Raw genomic sequence first — 24734 nt, 5'->3', positions numbered from 1 at the left:
GCTGAAACTTGGAACACGCCTGTAGGTTGCCCGGTGCCACCCGAAACCCTTCTGACGCGCTCGGCGCGTACAAAGCCAGAACGCTGAAGGGTTGTGACCAGACTTTACTCTTTCCTCAGGAAGAAGAGGATGCAAGAGGAGTCGCGATGTGTTGGTTAGGGGATTGAAAATGGAAATATTTCACTGTCAGTATTAAAGCAGCTTTGCTGTGAACGGACAGCACCCATAAGCCCCTTACGCAGCTACACCACTTCCAAAGCATGACAGCAGCATCTGAAGCCCACAGCTGCCCAGAACAAATAGTTATATTCAGACAATTAAAATGACATACCGGCTTATGTACTTGGAATACTGGGGCTCATTTCCATTTTTATTTCTTTCTGTTGCAGGTAGTTGTGTAAGAATCAAATAAGGTATCACACAGGACAGACCATTTATGCTATGGTTCATTACAACTTCTTTCACCAAAACTGCAACACCACAATTTATAAAGAAAACAACCCCAACAAAACCAAATGCAAACCCCAAACCAAACCCCTACTGTTCACTGCATCTTGCCTTTATTTTAACCTCACTGACAAAACAGTGTCGAGAATCTGTAACATCAAGCCCAACAGTATAAAATATTTAATCAAAATATTCTTACTATGGTTTAGAGGGACATTACAGCAACTCAACGGTTGTATTTTCCCAAGAACTTAACTTGAAAAGTCAATTTCTCTGTAGAATGGCAATACAAAATCATCTTTCTCCCCCAGTTTTTAGTTATGGTTTGCAGACTAATAATCAAGGTCTTAAAGGTCTTAAAATTCTTGGCAATACAATATTTGAAACATCTGTATGCAATAGAGGAAAGCTCTAAGTTAGCACCTGTGCAATGAAAAAGGGGGTCGATCAAGAGTACAATCTATAGTCGACCACTCGGGGTGGATGGGCAGTTTTTAAAGGCTAACAGGAGGCCCAGCAATGGCTACATCAATGGAAGATGCAATGAGAATTTCATGTAAAAACTAAAATTGAATGGTTGCTTGTGTTTCCTTGCATGCACATTTAATTTATAAAAGCTTTTTTCAATTTCTAAAGCAACTAATTTAATGTAAAACAGCTTTATGATTTAGGTCAACATTCTGTAGCCCTCAAGTACAAAAATATAAATACAAACTGTTTAAACAGCATCTTTAATGAGATTCTGGCAGTAGTTTTTTTTATCTAACAAGACACATCACGTAACAGGTCTGCCACTGAACTTGCTTAAGAGTAAAATCAGCTTCAATATGAAGCTGTTAAGGTATCAAAACCCTGCTTTTTACATGCTAAGTATCTTCAGCAAGTGTGCACTTAAACACAGCAATGAACTTGACTGTAAGAATAACTAAATACATACATGAAACTCTGCATGTGGAACGTAATTCATAGAACTGGTTACAACAAACGATTACTTGCATTTTGTTAATTTAAAGATGGTACAAATCATGCAAAACAATTCTAAAGATAATGCAAAGAAAGCTACCAGTGTTTGCAAAAAGTGTTCAACTAAACCAAAAGTACATTAAATGAAATATGCATATTTACTAGCAAAGATCTATCGCTATTTCAAAGAAGCAGAGGTAAAATCTTCAGGTTTTGAATGTCAGTTATACTGCAAAATGTCATTGCTCTTGCTTAATGCAGAAGCACATGCTTAGAAGCCCAGAACTGCTTATTCAGAAAAAGCCTGCTGACAATAGTTCTGGCTTCCCTAGAATCTGAGATGCTGCATGGATTAAAAATAGCAAAGATTTGCAAGAATCAAAGGCAAAGGCACCCTATTCAGTTAGCCAAAATGGTAGCATTCCCCTTCTCGTAAGCATGAAGACGGCAATGGGGCAGATGATAAACATTTCTACAAAGGCAGCATTTTAAATGTTATCATTAATTTCCCATTTTGTAAATGCCATTAGCAGACACCAGCTTGTAATAGTTTATGTATAATATTAACCTGCAGGATGAACTTGGGATTTTATTTGTCCTGATTTACAAATAAAGACTATTACTAATGCTTTAAAAGACTACTTTTACTATCTAAAAAGTTTAACTCTCATTTTCCAATATTTTACACCTCAGCTGGACTACCATCTCATATTGTTTCAAACATCTGACACTGCTTACTGGAATTTTATAAAAGTTGTACCTCGTGTATTAAGCAGCAGGCAATAACAATGGTCTTTCCCAGCACAGCTGCATCTGGCTGGCTACTGAAAGATTAGGAATATTTCTAAAACACAGGAAAACTCATGCAGTTTGGTAAAGTTTGCTGTCATTTCACAGTTTAAGTTTCCTTTAGTCATTGCACTTCTGTTGATAGTCTTGTTTTTTTTAAATATTATTCCAAATCCGAATTTGAACCAGCAATCTTCTTTTTCTTCTTTTTACCATGTTTCTTGTGCTTCTTTCTCTTTTTTGTTTTATCCTGAAGAATAACAAAAATTAAATGGAAGTTATTGTATAATAAAATTGGCATCTATTAAATTCTGCTAAAGCAAAATGAGAGCACAGAAAGGGTATCTTTGTAAAGACATTTAAAAAGAGATTTCTACAAAAGCCTGGTGAGAAATCACAAAAAGAAAATTCGTATTTTACCCAGTAATTTGCACTAGTATGAGCAGTCTTCAATTTACCTCCATCATGGTCTGGCTATTTCACACCTCTCATCACTGTCACTATTACATTTCCTAATCTTTTAAATGATTTTCAGTGCTTTATATATTTCTGAGAAAGTAATAAGGAAGTGCTTTGACAAGCAGTGACATCTTATATATGTGGGAATAACTAGGATGTTTACAGATTTTGAAGTAAGTGCTTATATTTACTGTGCAAAATTAAATAGTTCAACTACACTTGGCTAGAATGTCTAGCACTTGCACCTCATTTAAAATAAAACAATTATGATCTCAGTTGTAAATATCAATACACTCAATTAACCCTACTGAATTCAGTCCTGAAGTTATTATCCTGATCACTGTAATACAGAAGCTGAGAGATACAATCTTGTCTTTTTGCAAGCAGGATTTCAACTGGAATTCTTGAATAGGTGTGACATTATGTAAACAAAACACTCTTGGTATAAAAGCTTTGTTTTATACATATTACTTACATGCACAATTCTTCTAAGAAAAAAATCACTATCAGTCACTAGAAATTTTATGGCAAACCACTTCTATGATTATGAAAAAACAAACAAGTTCCATGGAAAATGTGTATTCAGTATCACTGATACTCCTATGCTTGTATTTTTAGGTGACTGATGTAAACCTTCCCTTCACCCTAACTCATCTAGATAACTAAGATGCCTAATTAGGAACACTGCTGCTCACAGGGGAGATAGAAAGATATACAGACATCTCAAGTGGGCATTCAGTTCTCAAAATCACTATACTCCTAACAAGGAGCCTCAGGTACGTGTGATGAATCTGGGTCTATATAAATCACTGCTGAACCTTCCTCTTACTTTTAGCAACAGAAACAAGTCAACAAAATTGAGGAAAGTAACAGGTTGCTGACAGCTTTTTATTTGGTTGGGGGAAGAATTATATGAGTGTAGATGTTGCAGCTATTATGTCCTAAGGCCCTTTCATTGTCTGGTATAGGGGGCTTACCAAGGAAGAATTAAACACAACACTAACAAAGGAACAGCACCGATACCTGTGTGGCAAACTTCTACCCTACTTGATCCTACACAGATATTAGTAGTTCTAGTAGGTTGATACAGAGTAAAATACATGCTACAGTAAGTGTTAAACTTGCATAAATCTCAAATCATATATATCTATATAGGTAAAATAGTGACAAATTCTTCCTTATTGTGACTACAGCAGGTAAATAGAGAAATTGTTAATTTAAATTCATGTGACAGTAGTCTTTTGTTATAAAACATTTGTATTACTGACAAATGTGAAATTGGAAGTTAACCAAGTACAGAGTATTTATATCCTAAAACTACAGTATGAGTAAGAAGGATACTTGCTGTTTTCTCTTTTTCCTCATTGTTTTTCTTCTTTTTCGCTTGCACCTAAAAAAAAATAAAATTAAATCAAATGTAATGGGAAAGCAGCTTTGGAAATGCTGTTTTAAATAAAAGATTGAGCTTTTGTTGCATACAAATGAATGATGGCACAACAGTGGCAGAACATACTGAACAATAACCCATGAAGAAACACTGGTTGTCTGTGTTATATTCTAGAATATGCATTATCCTATAAACATCCTATTTGGAAACACACTCTGCTTTTAATACACAGCAGAACAAGAAGCAGCAGAGATATAATGGTAATATTACTAAGCTAACAATGTGGCAAAAATTCTTAATGAAAAAATGCAACACACTGGAACCTTCCCAAATGTTGTAATCCCACAAGAATACTAATCCTCAAAGTAGATATACAAGAATACAGATCCTCAAAGTAGATATACACAAGGGTGAGAGTTAAGATTATTCTGTCCAAAATTTTTTAATTCACTGGAAAAGGAAGCAAAAAAATTTTAGCCATCTTGAAATCTGCCAATCTATTCACAAACACCAGAGACAAATCTTGTGAAGGACACAACACCAATCACTTAGCCTCATTTCATTGAGCTTTAAAATATCCATAAAAAGTTGAAAATTTTCAAAAAGATTAATTCAAAATGATTGTAGGTGATAGGAGCTGTACTAAACAATTCTTACTAAAAGTTTTTATTAAAGAGAAAAATATGACCAACTTTGAATGTGCTGCACTCTTAAATTCAACTGTACAGAGCACAACAGTTTCAACAATGTATTAAATCATAGAATCATAGAATCATTTAGGTTGGAAAAGACCTTCAAGATCATTGAGTCCAACCATCATCCATGCCCACTAAACCATGTCCTGAAGTGCCTTGTCTACGCGCTTTTTGAATACCTCCAGGGATGGTGACTCAACCACTTCCCTGTGCAGCCCGTCTGAATGCTTGAAAACACTTTCGGTGAAGAAATTTTTCCTAATATCCAATCTAAACCTCCCCTGGTGCAACTTGAGGCCATTTCCTCTTGTCCTATCACTTGTTACTTGGGAGAAGAGACCGACCCCCACCTCGCTACAACCTCCTTTCAGGTAGTTGTAGAGGGAGATAAGGTCTCCCCTCAGCCTCCTTTTCTCCAGGCTAAACCACCCGAGTTCCCTCAGCTGCTCCTCATAAGACTTGTGCTCCAGGCCCCTCACCAACTTGGTTGCCCTTCTCTGGACACGCTCCAGCACCTCAATGTCTTTCTTGTAGTGAGGGGCCCAAAACTGGACACAGTACTCGAGGTGCGGCCTCACCAGTGCCGAGTACAGGGGACACTCACCTCCCTGCTCCTGCTGGCCACACTATTTCTGATACAGGCCAGGATGCCGTTGGCCTTCTTGGCCACCTGGGCACACTGCTGGCTCATATTCAGCCGGCTGTCGACCAACACCCCCAGGTCCTTTTCCACTGGGCAGCTTTCCAGCCACTCTTCCCCCAGCCTGTAGCGCTGCATGGGGTTGCTGTGACCCAAGTGCAGGACCCGGCACTTGGCATTGTTGAACCTCATACAATTGGCTTCAGCCCATCGATCCAGCCTGACCAGATCCCTCTGTAGAGCCTCCCTACCCTCAAGGAGATCGACCCTCCCTCCCAACTTGGTGTCATCTGCAAACTCACTGAGGGTGCACTCGATCCTCTCATCCAGATCATTGATGAAGATATTAAACAGAACTGGGCCCAATACTGAGCCCTGGGGCACACCTGCCACCAACTGGATTTAACTCCATTCACCACAACCCTCTGGGCTCATCCATCCAGCCAGTTTTTTACCCAGTGAAGAGTACACTTGTTTAAGCTAGTTCGTTCATTCACTCATGTGAATCAGTAAGTGAAAAGCATTATAACATCTGAAATTGAGGTTTCACACTGACCTCCTCTGTCTGATCCGATTCTGATAAGGATTCTGATGATAAAGGTCCATCACCACGATCGGCTTTCTTCCTTTTCCTGTGGTGATTTTTACCTTCCTACACAAAGTAATATATTTGTGAGTAAAGTCAGGCCTTTAAAATTTTATAAAACTTCTGCTTAAAACTCAGATTGAAATATTATTTCTAAGTTGTGAAATATTTTTAAATATTGCTGACATTAAACTAATCACTCATCATCAACAAACTACCCTACCAACTGTTAAAATGCTTTTAGTGGAAATAATCTTTTTCTGTATATTCCTTTCTCTTGCTACTAAGACATAGCAGCCTTCTAAAAGTGAGAGGAATAATACTACAGTATAGTCTCTTACATTAAATAACACATGAAGGAGTAAGCATTTGAAAATAAAATGTTTCACCACTTTTAAATACTACTGAGTAAATTAAGATGTCTCAGTATGTGCATACAAATGCTGCAGCTTCAGACTCTTGCTTTGTTGATGAAATTAAAAGAACAGCTCCCTCTATATTTGTGTCCAAACAGGACCAGCTGTCCCTGCCAGCTGCACTTCAACACTTCATGTATAACCTCAGCATATTTAAAAGACAGTCTGTTTTAAAAAATTATTTTAAAAATTTTGATGCTGCATGAGATTGCTCTGATGAGCTACTTCCTCCTGCGTCCCCCCGCTTTGCTCTGGACCAGGCAAGGTGTTCCTAAGACTGAAGCTACTTTCTTCCATTCAATTTCTAAGGCCAGAAACTGAAAAAATTGTTGCTAATCATCTTTTTGCAAGGTGGGATCACATATCTCAGCTGTGCTATTCTGTCTATTACAGGCACCTTAATCCTTTCCCAAAAGTACTCATGAAAAGTACACATGATGCAGCCCATTTGAGAGACGGGGGAAGCTTCAGGTAGGGGAAGACCTCTAGTTCCCAAACGCCCTTTGCTTTCAGAAGATGTGTGAAAGTAGCATTACAACAAGGGGCTATGGTAGACACTTGGTTTTCAAAGAGAAGCTTCAAAGTTAAAAGGAGTTGATGGGAAATGGAAACTCTGTGAAATGGAAGCAGGAGCAAGGGAAAAAAAAATCAACATGTTTGCCTCCATGCAATGGAGAATTTATGTATCAAAGTCAATACTGTTGACTGGAGTAGTAGAGGCCGATGCGATAAGAAAGGCAACTAGAGAGAAGGACTAGGGTGGACTCCGAAAGCATTGTTAAGTTTACACATAGGGTAGAAATAACTGAAATTTAAGTCAACAAGATTATTTGCATTAAACATAATGGAAGGAAGAAAGTCCTCAGATGTGTGTACAAAATGCTGAGGTGGTAGGAAGGAAAGAGGGTTTTCATGCTCAGAGAAAAGACAGTCTAAGGTAATTTTTCTTAAGCTAATACATTTTTCTCTGCAATTTATCACAGCTGTCATAAGTACAGTATCTATAATTATGACTACATTTCGTTAAATATATTCTCTGCTTGATGTTCCTTAATTTACAGCAACAAGCCAGTATCCTACCAGGCATGCTACTGAAATATCATCACACATATTTTTAGCTCAATGTGACTGCTCAAGATAAAACCGAAAATACTAGAATGCAGCTGATCTACTACAGCAGATTAGATACTTTTTTCATTTACCTTCATAACAAGAACAGATCCAGCAGTTTCCACTAACAACAACTACTAAAACAGGAGCTGAACTCAACTAAAAGTCTACCTCAAACTTGGGGTACTGAGTACCTTCTGACTGTGTGGTTGTGGACAGAAAGTTCCCATAGGTGTAAATTGAGGCAATCAATATTTAAAAAAAAAAAAGAAAAAAAAGAAAAAGAAAAGAGTGCCATTATGTATGTAAAATGCAATTCTGATATAAGTATTTCAAGAGTAAAAATACCTTCTCTTTTTCATAATCTTCCTTTGACCTTTTCTTTTTTGTGCTGTCCTAAATAGAAAGGAAAACATAAACCATGACAAAATTATTTCAGGAAAAAGGCAGAAATCCCAAAAGCAGTCTGACCCATTGTCTTTTTCTCTGTCTATTGAAGGTTGTTCTTCAAAGTTGTACCTCCTACCTTGCAGTTAACAGGAAAAATATGAAAAAGCCATAGTTTTGATGCAGCTGCTAATTCCCTGGACAAGCAGTGTGAAAAGATCTGTCTGGAATCAGGTAACAAGATTAAGTGCAGTACATGTAGAAAGCCTCTGGAAAGGCTACCAGCTATCGCTACTGTAACCACATATAACATATGTCTAACACGTAACAGTCTGGAGTCTTTATTCTCTATCCATGCCCATCTCCGCTGATCAGGCAAGGGTTAAGCAGATATTTCCATGGAGTCTTCTGCCTTCCAATTTCAGTAGAAATGGTATCTCTGTGTCCCTTTATGGAGCAAAAGTTTTCAGACTCCCATTGCACAAATTCATATGTGTATGCAAACAGTGATTAATCACAATTTATACCACACTGAACTAGGTATTCCAGTGAAAGCCTGTGATAAAGTCTATACACAAAATCTTAACAACTCACTGTATTATTAATATTTCAGCAAGAAGTACAGTCACTATCCACTGTAACACAGAAAAATGCTAACATAACAGAACAAATTGCTTCATATATCTTCTCCACTTTTTTGTTCATTCAGTAAGCCTGTATATCTACATTGCTCTACTTTCAGAAAAGGAAAAAGACACCCTCAATTTAATAGGCATTTGGGAAGGGCTTAGTTCTCCAACAGGAAACTCCTCAGTCCACAGTTACTTAGAGAGGCAATATTCTGGCCACTGATATCCTGCAATACCTGTATATTCACAAATGGTGTTCAGTTAAATAGCATATTCACAAGAATTTCACAGGACATTTTATTTTTTTAAGTGTTAATGTGGTATTAGAACTAAACATTTGAGCAGCACGAAAGCTGCCTATGTCTGAATTCAGAAAAATAGCTAAAAATTGCTGGAATAAAGCGTGTTCATTTTCTAAAGATCAAATTACTTCTGCCAGGCATTGCGGCCAGTGGAGGTAGATTCCCGATTGCATCTGGAAGTTACAAGCACAGCTTAGCTACAATAAGAATGCATAGCTTTATATTTGGAAGATGAAAAAAATACTGATACGCGAAAGTCAGAAACATTTATGTCTTTGTAACACAGATCAAGAAAACTTGCCAAGGGTAACACCTCTGCATATTTACCTTGCTGTCTGACTCAGATTCAGAAGTTGAGCTCGCTGAAGACTTTCGTGAGGAGCGATACTTTTTTTTCCTTCTTTTCTTCCCTTGCTTTTTATCCTATCCACAAATATTGTAGGAAAAAAGAAAAACACAACCCTGAATTTATTCTTACTAGAATTAAAGACTTACATTAAATGTAAAGAACAGGGAACACCAAATTCCTGCATGTTATGTTCTCTTGAGGAATAAAGTACACTACAATTGATTCTTTTATCGGAACACCTTCATAACTCTTCTGCATTGAAAAAATGTAAACTGGTGAAAAATCCAGGTTCTCTAGATTCTGTTTATTATTTAGATGTGTGCTGTAGAATCTGATTATCTGTAACAAAGATTTTTGCTAAAAAGTAAAAATGATATGTTTGCATTTTTATGATTAGATGGGGGATTCGATTGAAAAAGCATACAGTTCAATGTTAAAACAGAAATGGATCCAGTTTACAAGCCATCCACCCAAAATTTATAGTGTTCATAAAGAAATTCTTGAACAGATATATATCCAAAATTCACAACTTTATTATATGTATCAAATGCATAAAAATTAAATAGTTTTATGCAAACCAAGGCCTCAAACAATATTCTAAAACATATTACCAAAATCTGTGTTAAATAAGCCTCACAAACAAAACACGTTAGATTCTAATAAGTTAGTTCTTACCTCATCTTCTGAATCAGATGAACTGCTGGAAGAATCAGAGCTTGATGAAGAAGAGGAAGATGAAGACAACTTGACCAAACACAACAAAAAGTGAAGCTTGTGAGATGCAGCATTTTGTCTGGCAAATAGTCAAAAGTCCATCCAAACACTCCCTTTAAAATTTCTTCATTTGCGAAGTATTATCAATGGAATTTTACTTCCAAGAAGCTGGTCTTACACAGATTTTCTTAAATAAAACTGTAAAAAGTAACTTCTAACATTTTTCATTTAATAATATCTATTTGATGATCTTCTCCTCCCTTTAAGCAGAAGTAAAATTCTCCTTCTACCGAATGTACGCCACCCCTCTCAGATAAAAACCAGTTCATTTAACAGATAAATTTGAAATTACAGCTATACTCTCTTTCCAAGAGAACTTAAATGACAAATAGGAACAACCCCAAAGCAAAAAAGCTCAGAAAACTGAAAATTTTGCTCACCCTATTAGATTTCTTCTTTTCCTTTTTCTTTTTCTTAAAAATAGAATAAAACAAGTGTTAGTTTGGCATCATGTTCTGTTGTTGTGCATTTAGGTTTATGTACTTTGATGCTGGCTTTTAAAATGTATTTATGACATTCTGTACATGGCAGTATCGATGATAAATCCAGTTCCAAACACAGACTGTATGAAATTGAAAATAACTTGCCTCTTTCTTTTTGGAGGAACTCTCATTTCCACCCATTAATTTCTCCCTGTGTTTTTCCAGTTCTTTCCTCCAATTCTGAAAACAAACCCAAACAGAAACAGTGGCATGAGAGTAATTTCCAAAGAGTTTTTTTTAAGAGACCTTTATCAAAATCCTGTCCTCTACCTGACATTATAGTTTTCACAAAACCCACAGAAAATAAACAACATATAATGTTAACAAAGGCTAGAATGCATTTGATTTTTCAGAAGATTAATATTCATCAAAATATCATGTTAGTTCACACCTTAATGTTCCAAGTTACTTGGATTTAAGAGATTGTCACTTATCTTGGAGGTCATCAATTATGGAATTTTTGCTTTTGTATCATGGTGTTTCTTCCTAGAGCACTTTAGAAAGCCAGGGCACCCTACCAGAAAAATTGCTATTTTGTCTTAGTTTTAAAATCACTTGAAACAAAATTTCAAGACAAATTCTCCTGGGCCCTTCTTCACTGTATGGGTGTCTCTAGTGTCTGTTCCGGGGCTTGCTGGTGTCAACAATGATTAGATTAAATTATTATACACACCTTCATAGAAATGCTCTTATTTTTGTTAGGCCAAGCACACTGCACAGATAAAAGTCTCCTCTCGTTCCTCCTTTTCAATCCCTCGCAAGTTCTCTAGGTCTACCTAAAATGCCCCCTTCAAGAGCTCTGGAACACCCAGACCACCCCCATCAGACTGAAAGGCTGCTATCTTCAGTCTGTGCTATTTCTGCTTCCTGTGTCAGACACATCATGTGCTCCCTTCTTTTTTATTATTATTCTTATTATTATTTTGATCCTCCCTTTCCTCACAATGAAGCTGTATTGGTATTGTATTGGCAAAGCAACGATAATCCACATAGTGTACTGAAGGGACAGAAGTATCGGGAATTACATAAGATTATACCTGTGCAATGCAATATGATACATAGATCCTCAAGTCAGCAATACTGTGAATTAGCTGAACAGTGCTGCTGAGAGACATGACAGATTAGCCAGGATATACTGCTGTGTGTAATGTGTTTCCACGGTCCAACGTAGCATCTACGCAATATTGCAGTGGGTTGTATACTCTGATATACTGGCTACCCAGAACTACCTGAGGGGTCTCTAACAAAAGCCTGTGCTTTATTAGGCAGGTGTTCTCTTTAAATTATTTTAAGACTGTGCTAGTGTTATGTTTTAAACAAAAAAGTACAACATCTGTCAGTAAAATAGGAGAGAGAGCACCTCATTCAGACACTTGTAATCTTTTCAACTGTTCAGAGATTTGTTCTTAGGAGCTTTAGGGAGAACTCACGGCCATTTCACAATTCCCTGCATCTCTTCCTACCCTTCTGCCATACTGAAAGGCTATTATCTTCTATCCATGCCAGTTTCACTTATTTCACAATAAAGCAAAGATAAAAGGAGGAAAGGAATATGATAAAATACTAAACCAAACTAAAACTCTGAGCGCAGAACAACTGATCCTCTTAGAATAACACCTCATGACCCTCCAAATACTGGTATAACTTCTTAGGCAAAAAGGTATAGCAAGAATACTATGGGCCCTATGCCCTTCCAGTAACAGAGGAGGAACTTACTTCAACCAGAAACTCACACACAATGATGAAGACTACTTGAAGCTTATCTCAAGATACCAGAACCCAAGAAGGAACTGTAACAGTTAAATTCATTGTATCCTAATTTCTTCCTGTGTGTATGTCGTTGTTTAACCCCGGCCAGCAACTAAGCACCACGCAGCTGCTCTGTCACTCCCCCCCTCAGCTAGTCAGGGGAGAGAAAATATAACAAAAGACTTGTGGGTTGAGATAAGGACAGGGAGACATCACTCAACCAATTACCGTCATGGGCAAAACAGACTTCACTTGGGGAAAATTAACTTAATTTATTGCCAATCAAACCAAAGTAGGGTAATGAGAAACAAATTCAAATCTTAAAACACCTTCTCCCCACCCCTCCCTTCTTCCCACGCACAGCTTCACTCCTGAATTCTCTACCTCCTCCCCGCCAACGGCACAGGGGGATGGGAAGTGGGGGTTGCGGTCAGTTCATCACACATTGTCTCTGCTGCTCCTTCCTCCTCAGGGGCAGGACTCCTCACTCTTCCCCTGCTCCAGTGTGGGGTCCCTCCCACGGGAGACAGTCCTCCACGAACTTCTCCAACATAAGTCTTTCCCACGGGCTGCAGTTCTTCACAAACTGCTCCAGCATGGGTACCTTCCACAGGGTGTAGTCCTTCAGGCACAGACTGCTCCAGCGTGGGTCCCCCATGGGGTCTCAAGTCCTGCCAGAAAACCTGCTCCAGCGTGGGCTCCTCTCTCCACAGATCCGCAGGTCCTGCCAGGAGCCTGCTCCAGCGTGGGCTTACCACAGGGTCACAGCCTCCTTCGGGCATCCACCTGCTCTGGCGTGGGGTCCTCCATGGGCTGCCGGTGGATATCTGCTCCACCGTGGACCTCCGTGAGCCACAGGGGGACAGCCTGCCTCACCATGGTCTTCACCACGGGCTGCAGGGGAATCTCTGCTCCGGCGCCTGGAGCATCTCCTCCCCCTCCTTCTTCACTGACCTTGGGGTCTGCAGGGTTGTTTCTCTTACATGTTCTCACTCCCCTCTCTGGCTGCAGTTTCTGTGCTGCCGCAACTTTTTTTCCCTTCTTAAATCTGTTATCCCAGAGGAGGCACTACCACTGTTGCCAGCGGGCTCGGCCTTGGCCAGCAGCTGGTCCGTCTTGGAGCCAGCTGGCATTGGCTCCATCAGACACAAGGGAAGCTTCCAGCAGCTTCTCACAGAAGCCACCCCTGTCGCCCCCCCGCTACCAAAATCTTGCCACCCAAGCCCAACACAGTACACAACAGCAGTTACAAATGAAACTTTCTTGTACCCTGCTGATCTCCAGTAGGTACTAAACACAAGCATCAGAACAGCTGTATTTATAGTAAGGAACCAGCATGGAACATAATCAGCTTAGGATGAGAGAGAAAGAAGTGTTTTATAGTCCTATCTATATACTGAAGGCCATCCTTTGTGCCTTCTCCCTTATTAATATTATGTGTACATTCCTTGCCAAAGACGTCTGTTTCCAGTAATACACCTCTTTCTAATACATTTGGATTGTGTGACCTTAAACAAGTGAAGATTAGCACAACAGACTTTGATTTATCATACCAGAAAATGCATGAGTTTCATTTATTAATATAAACATATGGATTTGTATAACTATATTTACATTTATGAAAAGTTCAAGCTTTATTCAGCAGCAATTTTCAAAACTTTTTATATAGCATTTCTCTGAACTGAGAGTAGCTCTTCATTGGTTAAGTGGTAACTTTACCTTCTGATACAAATGAAACAAAACATTTACTCATTAAAAGCTGGAGTGAAGTGAAATATTACAGGTACTTGGTGCTGCTAATGATAATGGAGGAAAAGTAGCATGTAAGATAAGAAGAATCAAGTATTAACACACTGTTAACATTACCAACCTCGTTCATCTTTTCTTCAAACTCAGCCAAAGCCCTGGATCCTTTCTTTTTCTTTTCTAGTTGCTCTTTCACTTCTTCCCTACATAAAAAGGATGATAGATCACAATTTTCACGATTAAAAATACCTTATTCAGTGTCTAACTTTTTGTAGGGTTTTTTGAAGTTTAGCTTTGGCTGAACTTCCAACAGAAAGAAGAATGAAAGCATCTTAGATGTTATGCATATGGTAACCTAACCCTAATAACTTAAGTACAGTAGCTAAATCCCTCTGAAAGATCTAAAGCTAACTTTGCAATTAGGTAAATTGCTCTCTAATGTCTTATAAGAGGAGGCAAAATGGACTGAACATAAAGTGAATTGTTGATAATATCTCAAAGTGATGATTTTGTTAGGTAGGGTAAACTGTGTTCTAAGAATATACCAGCAAAATGTTTTTCTAGAGATTACTTTGTTTAAAAATTAAATACATCTGCAGGCTTTAGGTATTAGGATTTGTGAAAGAGGTAAAATGACCAACGTTTTGCTCTTCTGAGAAACCACTGCCAAAATATTTAAAGACAAAGGAGAAATATGCCTTTCAAAATGAAATACTGTTGTTTTTAAAAGAGGAGACTGAATACATATTTAGAAACAAACACCTTGGCCAGAGACAAGGAATCTTTCAAAATGTATTACTGGGTATTCTGGGGAGGAGGTAGGTACCGGTGTCATCTTAGTAAGAGGGAACAAATCTTTTACTCAAAAGGTCAGAAGGGCAAACGAGTATTGCCACTTACCATGTTGGTCTTGGCCTGTTCAAGTAGTCTTGTATTGTTGGTCCCGAATTTTGGGCAGGACCTCGCGCTCTGGCCATAGCTATGGGATTCATATAAGCCTTGAATATGAAACAACAAAGAGAAATATAAAACCCATCAGCTGCGCTATGATACCAAAATCTGTTCATTTTGTTCTTCACAGAACCTTTTTCTCACTCACTGAAAAATAAAATATATTTGTTTATAAAAACTTAAAATATTTAACTAAAACAAGTTGATTCAGTCTGGCAGAAAGACTCAGTAAGTGCTTGCAACTTGAGTTATACTGTGGCAGAAAGAACTCATCCACAGAGAGACCATATTCCTTACAATAATTCCCCTCTCTGAGCAATGATTTTGCAAACTGAGTACAGCATGACAATTGCTGAAATATTCTTCCTTGGGATATGGAAAATGTAATTAAATTTCAGCTCTTACTCTCTGGGACAACTGATCTTATGCCTTTAAAGTTCTGCTCAAAATTGATGATAGTAGATTCAACAAATTCTGCGTAAAGTTTCTTGCTGCAACACCAAAACAAGCAAGCGGTGGTGCTCTGCTACAATTATGCATGTATGAAAATTCTGTGACTTAGGGCTATTTTAAGGAAAAAAAAAAAAATTAAAAAAAATTCCAAAACAATGTTACAAGGTATTCCATCTTTCAAACCCATGCATCCTCTTCATATTCACTCTAAAAATTTAATAGGTTATACAAGATTAACTGAAAACTTAGAATCTACAATCCACCTCAGCAATTAATGGAAGAACTCTAATCTAGCAAACAATTCTTCATTTCTTTTTTAATGCCAATAATATTTTGCTCATGTGAAAGGGAGGTACCTACACCCCCTTATCTCATGGGCTTTTATCACTATGTCATCCCAACACTTCACAATTTACTTCTGCAAAACAAAACACCTACTGTTCTTACTGTTCAGTTTGGAGATGAGGAAAAAAAATCAACCAGTCAAAACAATGACCAGTTTTGGTTGCCCAATCTGTACAGTACAGAGTACAACATTTTGTAGATTCAAAGTAAAGATTTGACCATGTGTATAGCTCTCACATGTCCAACACTGCTTTTTATCAGGCCATAAAGTAAGCATTCAGAAACCACCATGCACAGTAAGTGACCATTTGTGAAAGCTGTCAAAAGCAGCAGCTTCTGCCTTCTTTCCCGTTCCCCACAGCAACGCTGAGTTTCTGGACTGGACTGTGAGAAGGCTGGCAGCCTTCAGCTCTTGGGCCTACGTTTAGTCCTGGAAGAGGGACTCCAGGCTCTGACTGGAATGCGGCACTGGGCTGGAGGGAAGCACTCCCCACACTGAGTTTGGCTAACAGTCCATCAGCTGGACCACACAGCAGCAATCTGAGGACTCTCTCAAGTGGACCATTTTTTGACTCAATTTGACTCTGCAACTCTAAGGGTGACATATGCTGCCACTTCTTGGGGCTTTGTTTTTTTGCTTTAATTCACACAAAAAGGCTAGCTAACATGGGCAAGTAAATGCTGAGTTATGCCAATTTAAACTAGTTTAATCTCAGTTTGGCACCTTCTTTTGTAGCCAGGTGGATGCGTGCACTCAAGTAGTTATAGCACTTAAAGATACGTATTCACATTATTAACTCTAGCATTTTATTACATTACAAATCTACAAACAAGTAAAAGTTTTGCATTTGAATTCAGCTTCGAGTGGAAAAGGAGCTCCTTTAGCAATGCAGGAAAGCAGTATTTGAACACTGCTTTCATCAAACAAAGGTAATTTCAATGTAGTAGATCCACTAGAGAAGACAACAGAATGTAATCCATGACTCGGCTTACTCCAGTGAGCAAAGTGAGTCAACTCTTTGGTTACCATTCAAGAATGTATATCTGAAACCTCTAGCTTCTTACATAATTATTACTCCTAAAAACAAGGTTTCTTTCTGCTCTTAAATAAAAATTAGGTGCTTTCTTACCTGAGCTAACCTGAAACAAACACCCCACCGCTCCCCAACAAAACTCCCTCTACCTGCAGAAGAGGCTACAACTGTCAAATACTGTTTTTCTACTTCCTCAAAACTGACCCCAGATAACTAGATTAGGAAGCTTCCTCCGTTCAGTGGCTTTCTTTAACTTTCTGGCAGCAAGACCGAATACCACTCTGTATTTCACAGTTAGGAAATTTATGTCTTAAAACACGTTCTTAGAATTTCAAACAGGTTTATTTATGAAGAATTACTTTGCCAATAAACATTTCTTAGAAGTATTTACACTACTTTGCCAAACTGCATGTCACTAGCTAGAGAGCACAGAAACGCACTCTCAATAAAGGAAGTGCTTGTCTGCACATTCATTTTCTTCTTTTGGCAGTTTGCTCAAGCAGTTATTAAAAGGTATTTGTTGTATAGCTTTCGTCCCTATGAAAAGCACTGGCACCTTCAGTCAGCTAGGGTTCTCTGGGCAAGCGATACAAACTGTTGCTGCCTTGCAAGTATCCTTCAGATGTGAAAAAAACAAATTTATTTTCCACCTCCAAATAGTCAAAATGATGGTGTATTTAAGAATGGACACGGGAAAACTGTAACCGGGAGAAAGCTCTACCATCACAGAAGAGAAGCAAAGGGTCCTATATTATAACTTGTCTGTATTAGCAGCCATAATGGCATAATGAAACTTATATAGGAATATAAAGTTTTGCTTGCATTGGTAGTTGCATTCCAACTGTCCTATTGAAAGAAAATTAAGAATAAATAAATAGACACACAAATACACCCAAAAACATTGTAAGAGGGCAATAAATTTTAAGCATAGGCCGGGTCTTGCAGTCAACACTTCAACTCTTTCCCAGGAGACTCCATTATTTTGATACCTCAAAAAGCAATCAAAGATACTTAGCTATCCGTTTGTATACATCCATCATGTCTATTACATACTATTCCAAGGTAAGCAAAGACTTTTGCCTGAATGGATCCGAGTACAAACTCACAGCATATACTAGAAAGGGACAAAGAAAGGAGGGGGAAAAAAAAAGTCTTATGACCTGTTTTTAGTCATAAAACTCATTAATTGTAAATTTACAATGCCTAAATGAAACACGAGCGTAAGGTGAACAGCTAACCAGAATGAAAAAGTTTAAAGAAAAACACGAGGAGGGATGAAGGTGGTAACAGTATAAAATTAGGCTCTCCAGTCAAGCGTGCAGAAGCAGATTTTTGGCCTTCTGACCGCTGGCTCCCGAGGTTAGCAGAGCGCCGCGTAAGGCAGGCTTTCAAATCGCTCAGGTGGAGCCGAACGCCAACTTTAAGGAAATACGGCTTAGTAAGGATCGGAGCTACTTCAGCAAATGCTGCAACTCCCACGGGGAACGTTTTATTTCTGCAAGGACCCGGCCAGCATCTTAATCATCTTCACGTCGCAGATCACGAAGCAGGCATCAGTCACGACAGCTGCCGGCGCTGACAAGGCAATCAGAGGTTCCGACAGGGAGCCGCGGGCGCGCGCCTGCCCACGCGGAGGGACGCCCCACGCGGGACCTGCGGCAGCCCAGGCCCCGCTCCCCCGGGGCCCCCGCCCAGCCCGGCCGACCGGGCGGGTCCGCAGGGCACGGCCCGCCTTTGTCGCCCGGCGGCACGGGGCCCCACCGGCCCCCCGGTCCCGACGCCGCCTAACCTGCCAGCCCTCGAGTGCCCGCCTGCCGCCCGCCCGCCGCGGCGGAGGCCCGGCGGCCCCCTTCCCCTCACCGTGGGGCGGCGGCCCCCTTCTGCCCCGCCCCCGGCGGCCGGAGCAGGGGAGCGGGCCGGACGGGGCCGCCTAGGCCGCCGCAGCGCTGCGGCTGCCCGGGCTGAGGCAGCGTCCACCTCCCCGCAGCTTCCCCGCCGGGGCCCGCCCGAAGGTGCCGCCCCGGCTGCGGCGGATCCCAGCGGCGGCCGCGGCCGCCGCGCCGGCCCGGCCCTCCCCGCTGCTGCCTGCACCTCCCGCGTTACTCACCACCCGGTTGTCCCGCTTCCCCATGGCGCCGCCGAGACCCCGCGCCGCCGCCCGCCGTCGCCTCGGCCCGGCCGCGGGCCCCTTCCCCCGCGCCCGGGAAGCCGCGCCGCAGGCGCCCCGGCCCTGCTCGGCCCCGAGCAGCCGCCTAGCTGCGGGGAGCGGCGATGGCGGCGGCCGCGCAGCGCCGCCTGCCGGCGCCGCGGCGCCACCGCGGCCGGAGCGGCCCCTGGCCGCCGGCGGGTGGCGGCCGTTAGTGCCCCGCCCCGCCTCGGCTCGGCTGGGCTCCCGCTCCGGCGGCGGGGCGAGGCCTCGCAGCCGCCGGAGGCCGTGGGCCGAGCGGTCGGAAGAGGAAGGGCGGGAAGGGACGGTGGAAGCGGGGGAGCTCTAATGCAGGGCGTCGCTTGGGGCGGGGGCGCTGGCGGGGAGCCGGGCGGGCGTCGTCGTGACGGCGGCGGCGGCGCGGGGCCGGCGGCGCGGCCGGCAGGCAGGCGGCCCTCAGCGGCAGCGCCCCGGCCTGCCGGCGGGAAGGTGGCGCCGGGCCGACCTTCGGGAGGGCGAGCTGGGGCAGCGGAGGGTAACTCTGAGGGGGGAAATAAAACGTAAAGGGGCAGTTGTATCCTGGGGCGCGGGGCCCGGGGCGCCCGTCTGGAATAGACATCCCAGGAGAGGGCAGAATGCCTTTGCGGTTTGTTTTTTTTTTCCCCTGCTCTTGATCTATCTGGGAAACTGCAGTGCTTCCTTTTCCTTTTTCCTTCAGTAGATGTGCAGACTAAGGTTTTATGAAATAGCGGCCTGTCCTGGCATAGAGTTCAATGAATTGGGGCTCTATTTGAGAAAAAGAAAAAGTAAAGTGCATATTCATCACTCATTAGCTATCTGCACTGCAAAATAAAGAACATTGTAGTATTGACAAGGTTAATATTGCATTAGGTTAATGGAAATGCTAAGAGAAGCCGGGGAGTTACCAGGACCTACTAACTCAGCATTTCAAATGTCCTTCTCTTAAAGTGTATACTATTAAAAATTACTGCGTATTAGTTATAGCTTTGTTAAAATGAAGAAAAGTTATCACATGTTAATACGTTAATCATATGAAAGCACAAATGAGTTTTGTTTCTGAAATAGCATTGCTGTGTTCAGCGTATTTGGGAATAGCAGGAAAAATTGGTAAGCCCACGGGAATTTGTGATACCAAGTCTACTGGGTTTGCGTGGCAAGGTTTTGGTAGTCGGGAGGCTACAGGGGTGGCTTCTGTGAGAAGCTGCTAGAAGCTTCCCTTGTGTCCGACAGAGCCAGTGCCAGCTGGCTCCAAGATGGACCAGCTGCTGGCCAAGGCCGAGCCTGTCAGTGACGGTGGTAGCACCTCTGGGATAACAGATTTAAGAAGGGGAAAGAACTGTTGCGCAACAGCATCTGGAGAGAGGAGTGAGAACACATAAGAGAAACAGCCCTGCAGACACCCAGGTTAGTGAAGAAGGAGGGGGAGGAGGTGCTCCAGGCGCCGGAGCAGAGATTCCCCTGCAGCCCGTGGTGGGGAAGACCATGGTGAGGCAGGTTGTCCCCTGCAGTCCATGGAGGTCCATGGTGGAGCAGATATCCACCTGCAGCCCATGGAGGACCCCACGCCGGAGCAGGTGGATGCCCGAAGGAGGCTGTGACCCTGTGGGAAGCCCACGCTGGAGCAGGATCCTGGCAGGACCTGTGGACCCATAGAGAGAGGAGCCCATGCTGGAGCAGGTTTTCTGGCAGGACTTGAGACCCCATGGGGGACCCACGCTGGAGCAGTCTGTTCCTGAAGGACTGCACCCTGTGGAAGGGACCCATGCTGGAGCAGTTTGTGAAGAACTGCAGCCCGTGGGAAGGACTCATGTTGGAGAAGTTCGTGGAGGACTGTCTCCTGTGGGAGGGACCTCACGCTGGAGCAGGGGAAGAGTGTGAGGAGTCCTGCCCCTGAGGAGGACGAAGCGGCAGAGACAATGTGTGATGAACTGACCGTAAACCCCATTCCCTGTCCCCCTGTGCTGCTGGGGGGGGAGGAGTAGAGAATTCAGGAGTGAAGCTGTGCGTGGGAAGAAGGGAGGGTTGGGGAGAAGGTGTTTTTAAGATTTGGTTTTATTTCTCATTATCCTACTGTGGTTTGATTGGTGATAAATTAATTTTTCCCCCAAGTTGAGTCTGTTTTGCCCATGATGGTGATTGGTGAGTGATCTCTCCCTGTCCTTATCTTGACCCATGAGCCCTTTGTTATATTTTCTCTCCCCTGTCCGGTTGAGGAGGGGGAGTGATAGAGTGGCTTTGGTGAGCACCTGGCGTCCAGCCAGGGTCAACCCACCACACCAAGTTATTTAGTAAAACCAAGAGCAGGCTGTGAGGAGCTTGAAGAAAACTAACAAGGTTACTACACCAGAATTGCAAGTAAAATTTGCTGAATTGCAAATAAAATTTACTGTTGAAAATTGCAAGATAGTGCATATGGGAAGGGGTAACTAATTCCTTAGCAAATTGTTGGTATTTTCTGAAACAAGGATGGCTACTTTGGAAACACATCGGGCTGAAGTTCTCACTGGGCTGCCTGTGATGCTGGAGGAGTAGATTGAAGACAGAAGAAACAAACTGCATCAAAATATATACAAAATAAGATCAGGAGTATGATTAAATATATTGTGATACCCCTTTTGTGCAGCATGGTGATGTCCTCACCCTGAACACGTTTTCAAGTTTGGGCCATTTTGGAGTACACACACGCAACCCAGTTTTAGGTGACTAACACCACTGCACTGCACCCGAGCAGGCAGTCCCCAGCGCTGCTGCAGCCCTGGGCGGTACAGGGTGGCCGGTGGGTGGGAGCACGGCTGTCTGTCCGTCTCTGCGCTGACACAGTGGTGGGACTGCAGGTCTCCGTGGGCTTCAGCTCAGCTGCAGCAGCATAGGTAATACCGAAGCTCCGTCAAGTCTGCCAGGACAGAATTGCTCTACAGAAATGTTTTGACTAAATTTGAACTAGGAGAGTTTATTCATCCAATGCTTTGTGCCATGAGGCTTTGAGCTGGCACCTGGTGCCTGCAAATATGAAGATTTGCCACTGCAGGAGGCCAGGGGTGCGGGGTCCCTCCCTCCCTCCCTCCCTGTGCAGGCAGTGGGGAGGAGGGAGTCCTCCGCTAGGCATGTCAGAGTGTTTTAATTAGACTCCCATTAGCTTTTCTTCCCTGGCTGTGAAGGATGCTTGGGAGTCCAGCCAGATAATTCAGCCAGCTAAATCAGATTTCTAAAAATGGATGAAAATACGTCGAGAAATGACTTCTGTGTGACAGGAGACTGAAAGATGACCTTGTTTATTGAAGAGGGAAAAAAAAAAGCTACACAACTGATGGGTTTAAAATGAGGAATGATACAGATACTGTAAATCTTGCTTTCCATGTATCAGTAAATGGCAAGCAAATGATAGGCAAAGACAACGCATTTAAATCTTTTAAAATGAACATTTGTTTCTGTGGTGCTAATAAGCATGTGACATCTAGTGTCATTAGATAATTTTGAGTCAGAGAAGGTGAGAACATTTTTGTGAATAATGAGAAGAGTAACATTTGTGCTTATTTCTTCAAGGTCCTTAGTATTTTGCTTAGTGGATTTCTTTTTTTTTTTTAAAGATAATTTTCTCTTCCATAATTGGGTTTTATGAACTTCATGCAGGGGGTAAGTCACCTTCTCACAGATGAGGGCTAGGAAGAAAAGTCCGGTATGAAGAATTTGTTCTATAACTGCCCACAGACTGTTGGATTTTCTTCTGTGGTATCTTGCCCTGAGCACTATCAGAGAGAAAACACCAGATAGTATCCAGACGTGCATGGTAGCTCTTGTTTAATCTGTTAAATTTTTCCATGATTTTTCCACCTTTTCACAATGGATTAGCTATGGCTAGTATGGGTATCTACGATGCTGACTGTTCTGCCCAGCCACAGGCCTCACTGCAGTTGATTTTGTGTCTGTCCCTGGCTGGACTGCTGCTCATAATCTTATAATGTGCTTAAAGACTAATTTGGAATGTCACATAATGTAAAGGTAGGGGTTGTTTTTATTTAATGCTGCGTTGCACCTGCAGTGTATATAACTATGTTTTGTAAAGGACTTTCATGGTTCCTTATAGTTTCTAGCGGCAGCTCGAAGTTTTGGTTCTGAGTTACAAAATCCTTTGTGGCTGTGGGATCTGGTTAGCTTTGCAGTCATTTCTGTCTAGAGCTTTCATCCAGAAGCTGAAATCTGTTTGAGCTAATAGTTTTTAGATTCCTGTGTCTGGTGGCTCATTGGAGGCCTCGTTAGTAGAAACTACTTCTATCCTGCTCTAAAGAGCACTTAATGATCTTTACAATAAGCTGAAACTTTATTTGAGTTTTAATGAGGATTTTTTGCTTGTTTAGGAGTGAAAACAGAAAATATGCGTCTGGTTTTAGAGACTGATGTTGTGTCATTTTGTGTTTGACTGAAAACATGCACTTTTAGCATTTCTATATACCCAGAAATGTTACTAGTCATATTTATAGCCCATCAGGAAAAAACAGTTAATCAATAAGGTGTGCTCAGCTTTTTAAAAGATGGAAGATGAAAGCAGCAGAATCTTTAGGAATACACAAATACCACGCATGTTAGCGTAAAAGTTGGATCAAGTAACATTTGGGAAAAATACTGTGCTTCATGAATGACTGAGAGCCATTGTAGCTGAATTAAGGCACAATTTGCCTAAACCAAAGAAGATTTCAGTAAAGACAAACTAGTGCTGAACCATGTAGCATTCTTAGCAATTGCAACAATGTTATGCCTTTGAAACAAAAAGTGATGGCTCAAATTTTTATTTTTTTAAATGGAATTCATCCTAGGTGAGCAATAAAGTAGTTCAGAAGTGAGAAATCGGGACAAATGAGGTTAGATTTTTATAAAATTAAAGGTATATGGTAAGGTGCTGGAGAGGGTGTGCATGTGGTTACGTTTCTGTGTCTGGTTGTGTGTATGTTTGTTGATTTTCTAGAATACTCAGGGTGTTGAGAAGAACACTTGCAAACATAAAAACTAGAAAACAACGTTGCTAATTTTCTGTATTTAATATACAATACTTACTGCATTTGTATTCATTTTACATTTTTAGATAAAAGAAACATACAGCTAGAAAGGTGAAGTAAACCTCAAGAAAGCAGTTTTAAATACAAAACTAATTTTTTTTGCCTTTTAACCTTCCAATAGTTTGGGAACAACTAAAAAGAACTTGACACTGTGAAAATTTTTATTATATTGAATTTCATACTAAACCCTCAACACCCAACAATAAATACACGACTTTGCTTTTCTTGCACTGCCAGCAGCAAAACGTTCAGTTCCAAAGGACTGTAATTCTGATATAATACAATATTGATAACCTTCTGTGTGCCTTAATTTAATTTTGTTGTATTGACACATAGTTATTTTTGCAGTCAACCATCTTTACAAACTTGTAAAAGCTGAAGAATATGTTATATGGTAAGGTGCCATGCTCCGATGAACTTCAATGCAGTCAACGTAAAGTAGCCCCAGCTGAGGGTGTTCTTAAAGCAGAAAGCCCCATAGGGTGAAATTTGGGACACAGAGCAGGCATGCAGTTAGATCAAAGGGCTTTTTTTGAAAGCTTGCAAAGGGAGCTCTAGAGTTTCCCAAGTGTCTGCATTATTTCCCAGCCATTCTGTACAGCAGAAACATATTTTTTTCCAATGCGTATATGGTAATCGGCAGCTGTGCAAGAAGAGGAGAGAGGCTGCAAGATTTCATGTACAGCAATGGTGCAATACTTTTATATACCACAGTTTGCATGTTGTAGCCCCTTGATGTCATTGATGACTAAAAGGTAAACCAGTATATTTGAGTAACAATTCAAGAAATCACTGTTACATATTCCTGTACCTCTGTAGGTGA

General features: G+C 41.4%; 1 protein-coding gene across 5 annotated transcripts; it reads right to left on the bottom strand.

The window, feature by feature from the left end:
• Positions 1-340: 340 nt before the first annotated feature.
• FAM133B (family with sequence similarity 133 member B) lies at positions 341-18937 on the bottom strand. Of its 5 annotated transcripts, none has more exons than XM_041122711.1 (12): positions 18801-18937; positions 14811-14908; positions 14035-14113; positions 10521-10595; positions 10314-10346; positions 9835-9903; positions 9138-9233; positions 7840-7888; positions 6182-6187; positions 5937-6028; positions 4000-4048; positions 341-2449 (listed from the first exon to the last, which is right to left on the bottom strand). In XM_041122711.1, the coding sequence occupies exons 1-12, from the start codon at positions 18822-18824 to the stop codon at positions 2445-2447; spliced, it is 675 nt and encodes a 224-aa protein (XP_040978645.1). In that variant the 5' UTR covers positions 18825-18937; the 3' UTR covers positions 341-2444. The 5 variants fall into 5 exon arrangements, with proteins under 5 accessions (XP_040978645.1, XP_029866181.1, XP_040978643.1 ...); XM_030010321.2 differs by having other exon boundaries at positions 4004-4048; XM_041122709.1 differs by lacking the exon at positions 6182-6187 and having other exon boundaries at positions 4004-4048; positions 5937-6032; positions 7841-7888.
• Positions 18938-24734: the final 5797 nt, after the last annotated feature.

Source organism: Aquila chrysaetos, chromosome 3, assembly GCF_900496995.4.
Source record: "Aquila chrysaetos chrysaetos chromosome 3, bAquChr1.4, whole genome shotgun sequence".
Taxonomy (NCBI): domain Eukaryota; kingdom Metazoa; phylum Chordata; class Aves; order Accipitriformes; family Accipitridae; genus Aquila; species Aquila chrysaetos.
Note: the sequence above shows the minus strand (reverse complement) of the source record. Positions and strands in the feature narration are given on the sequence as shown.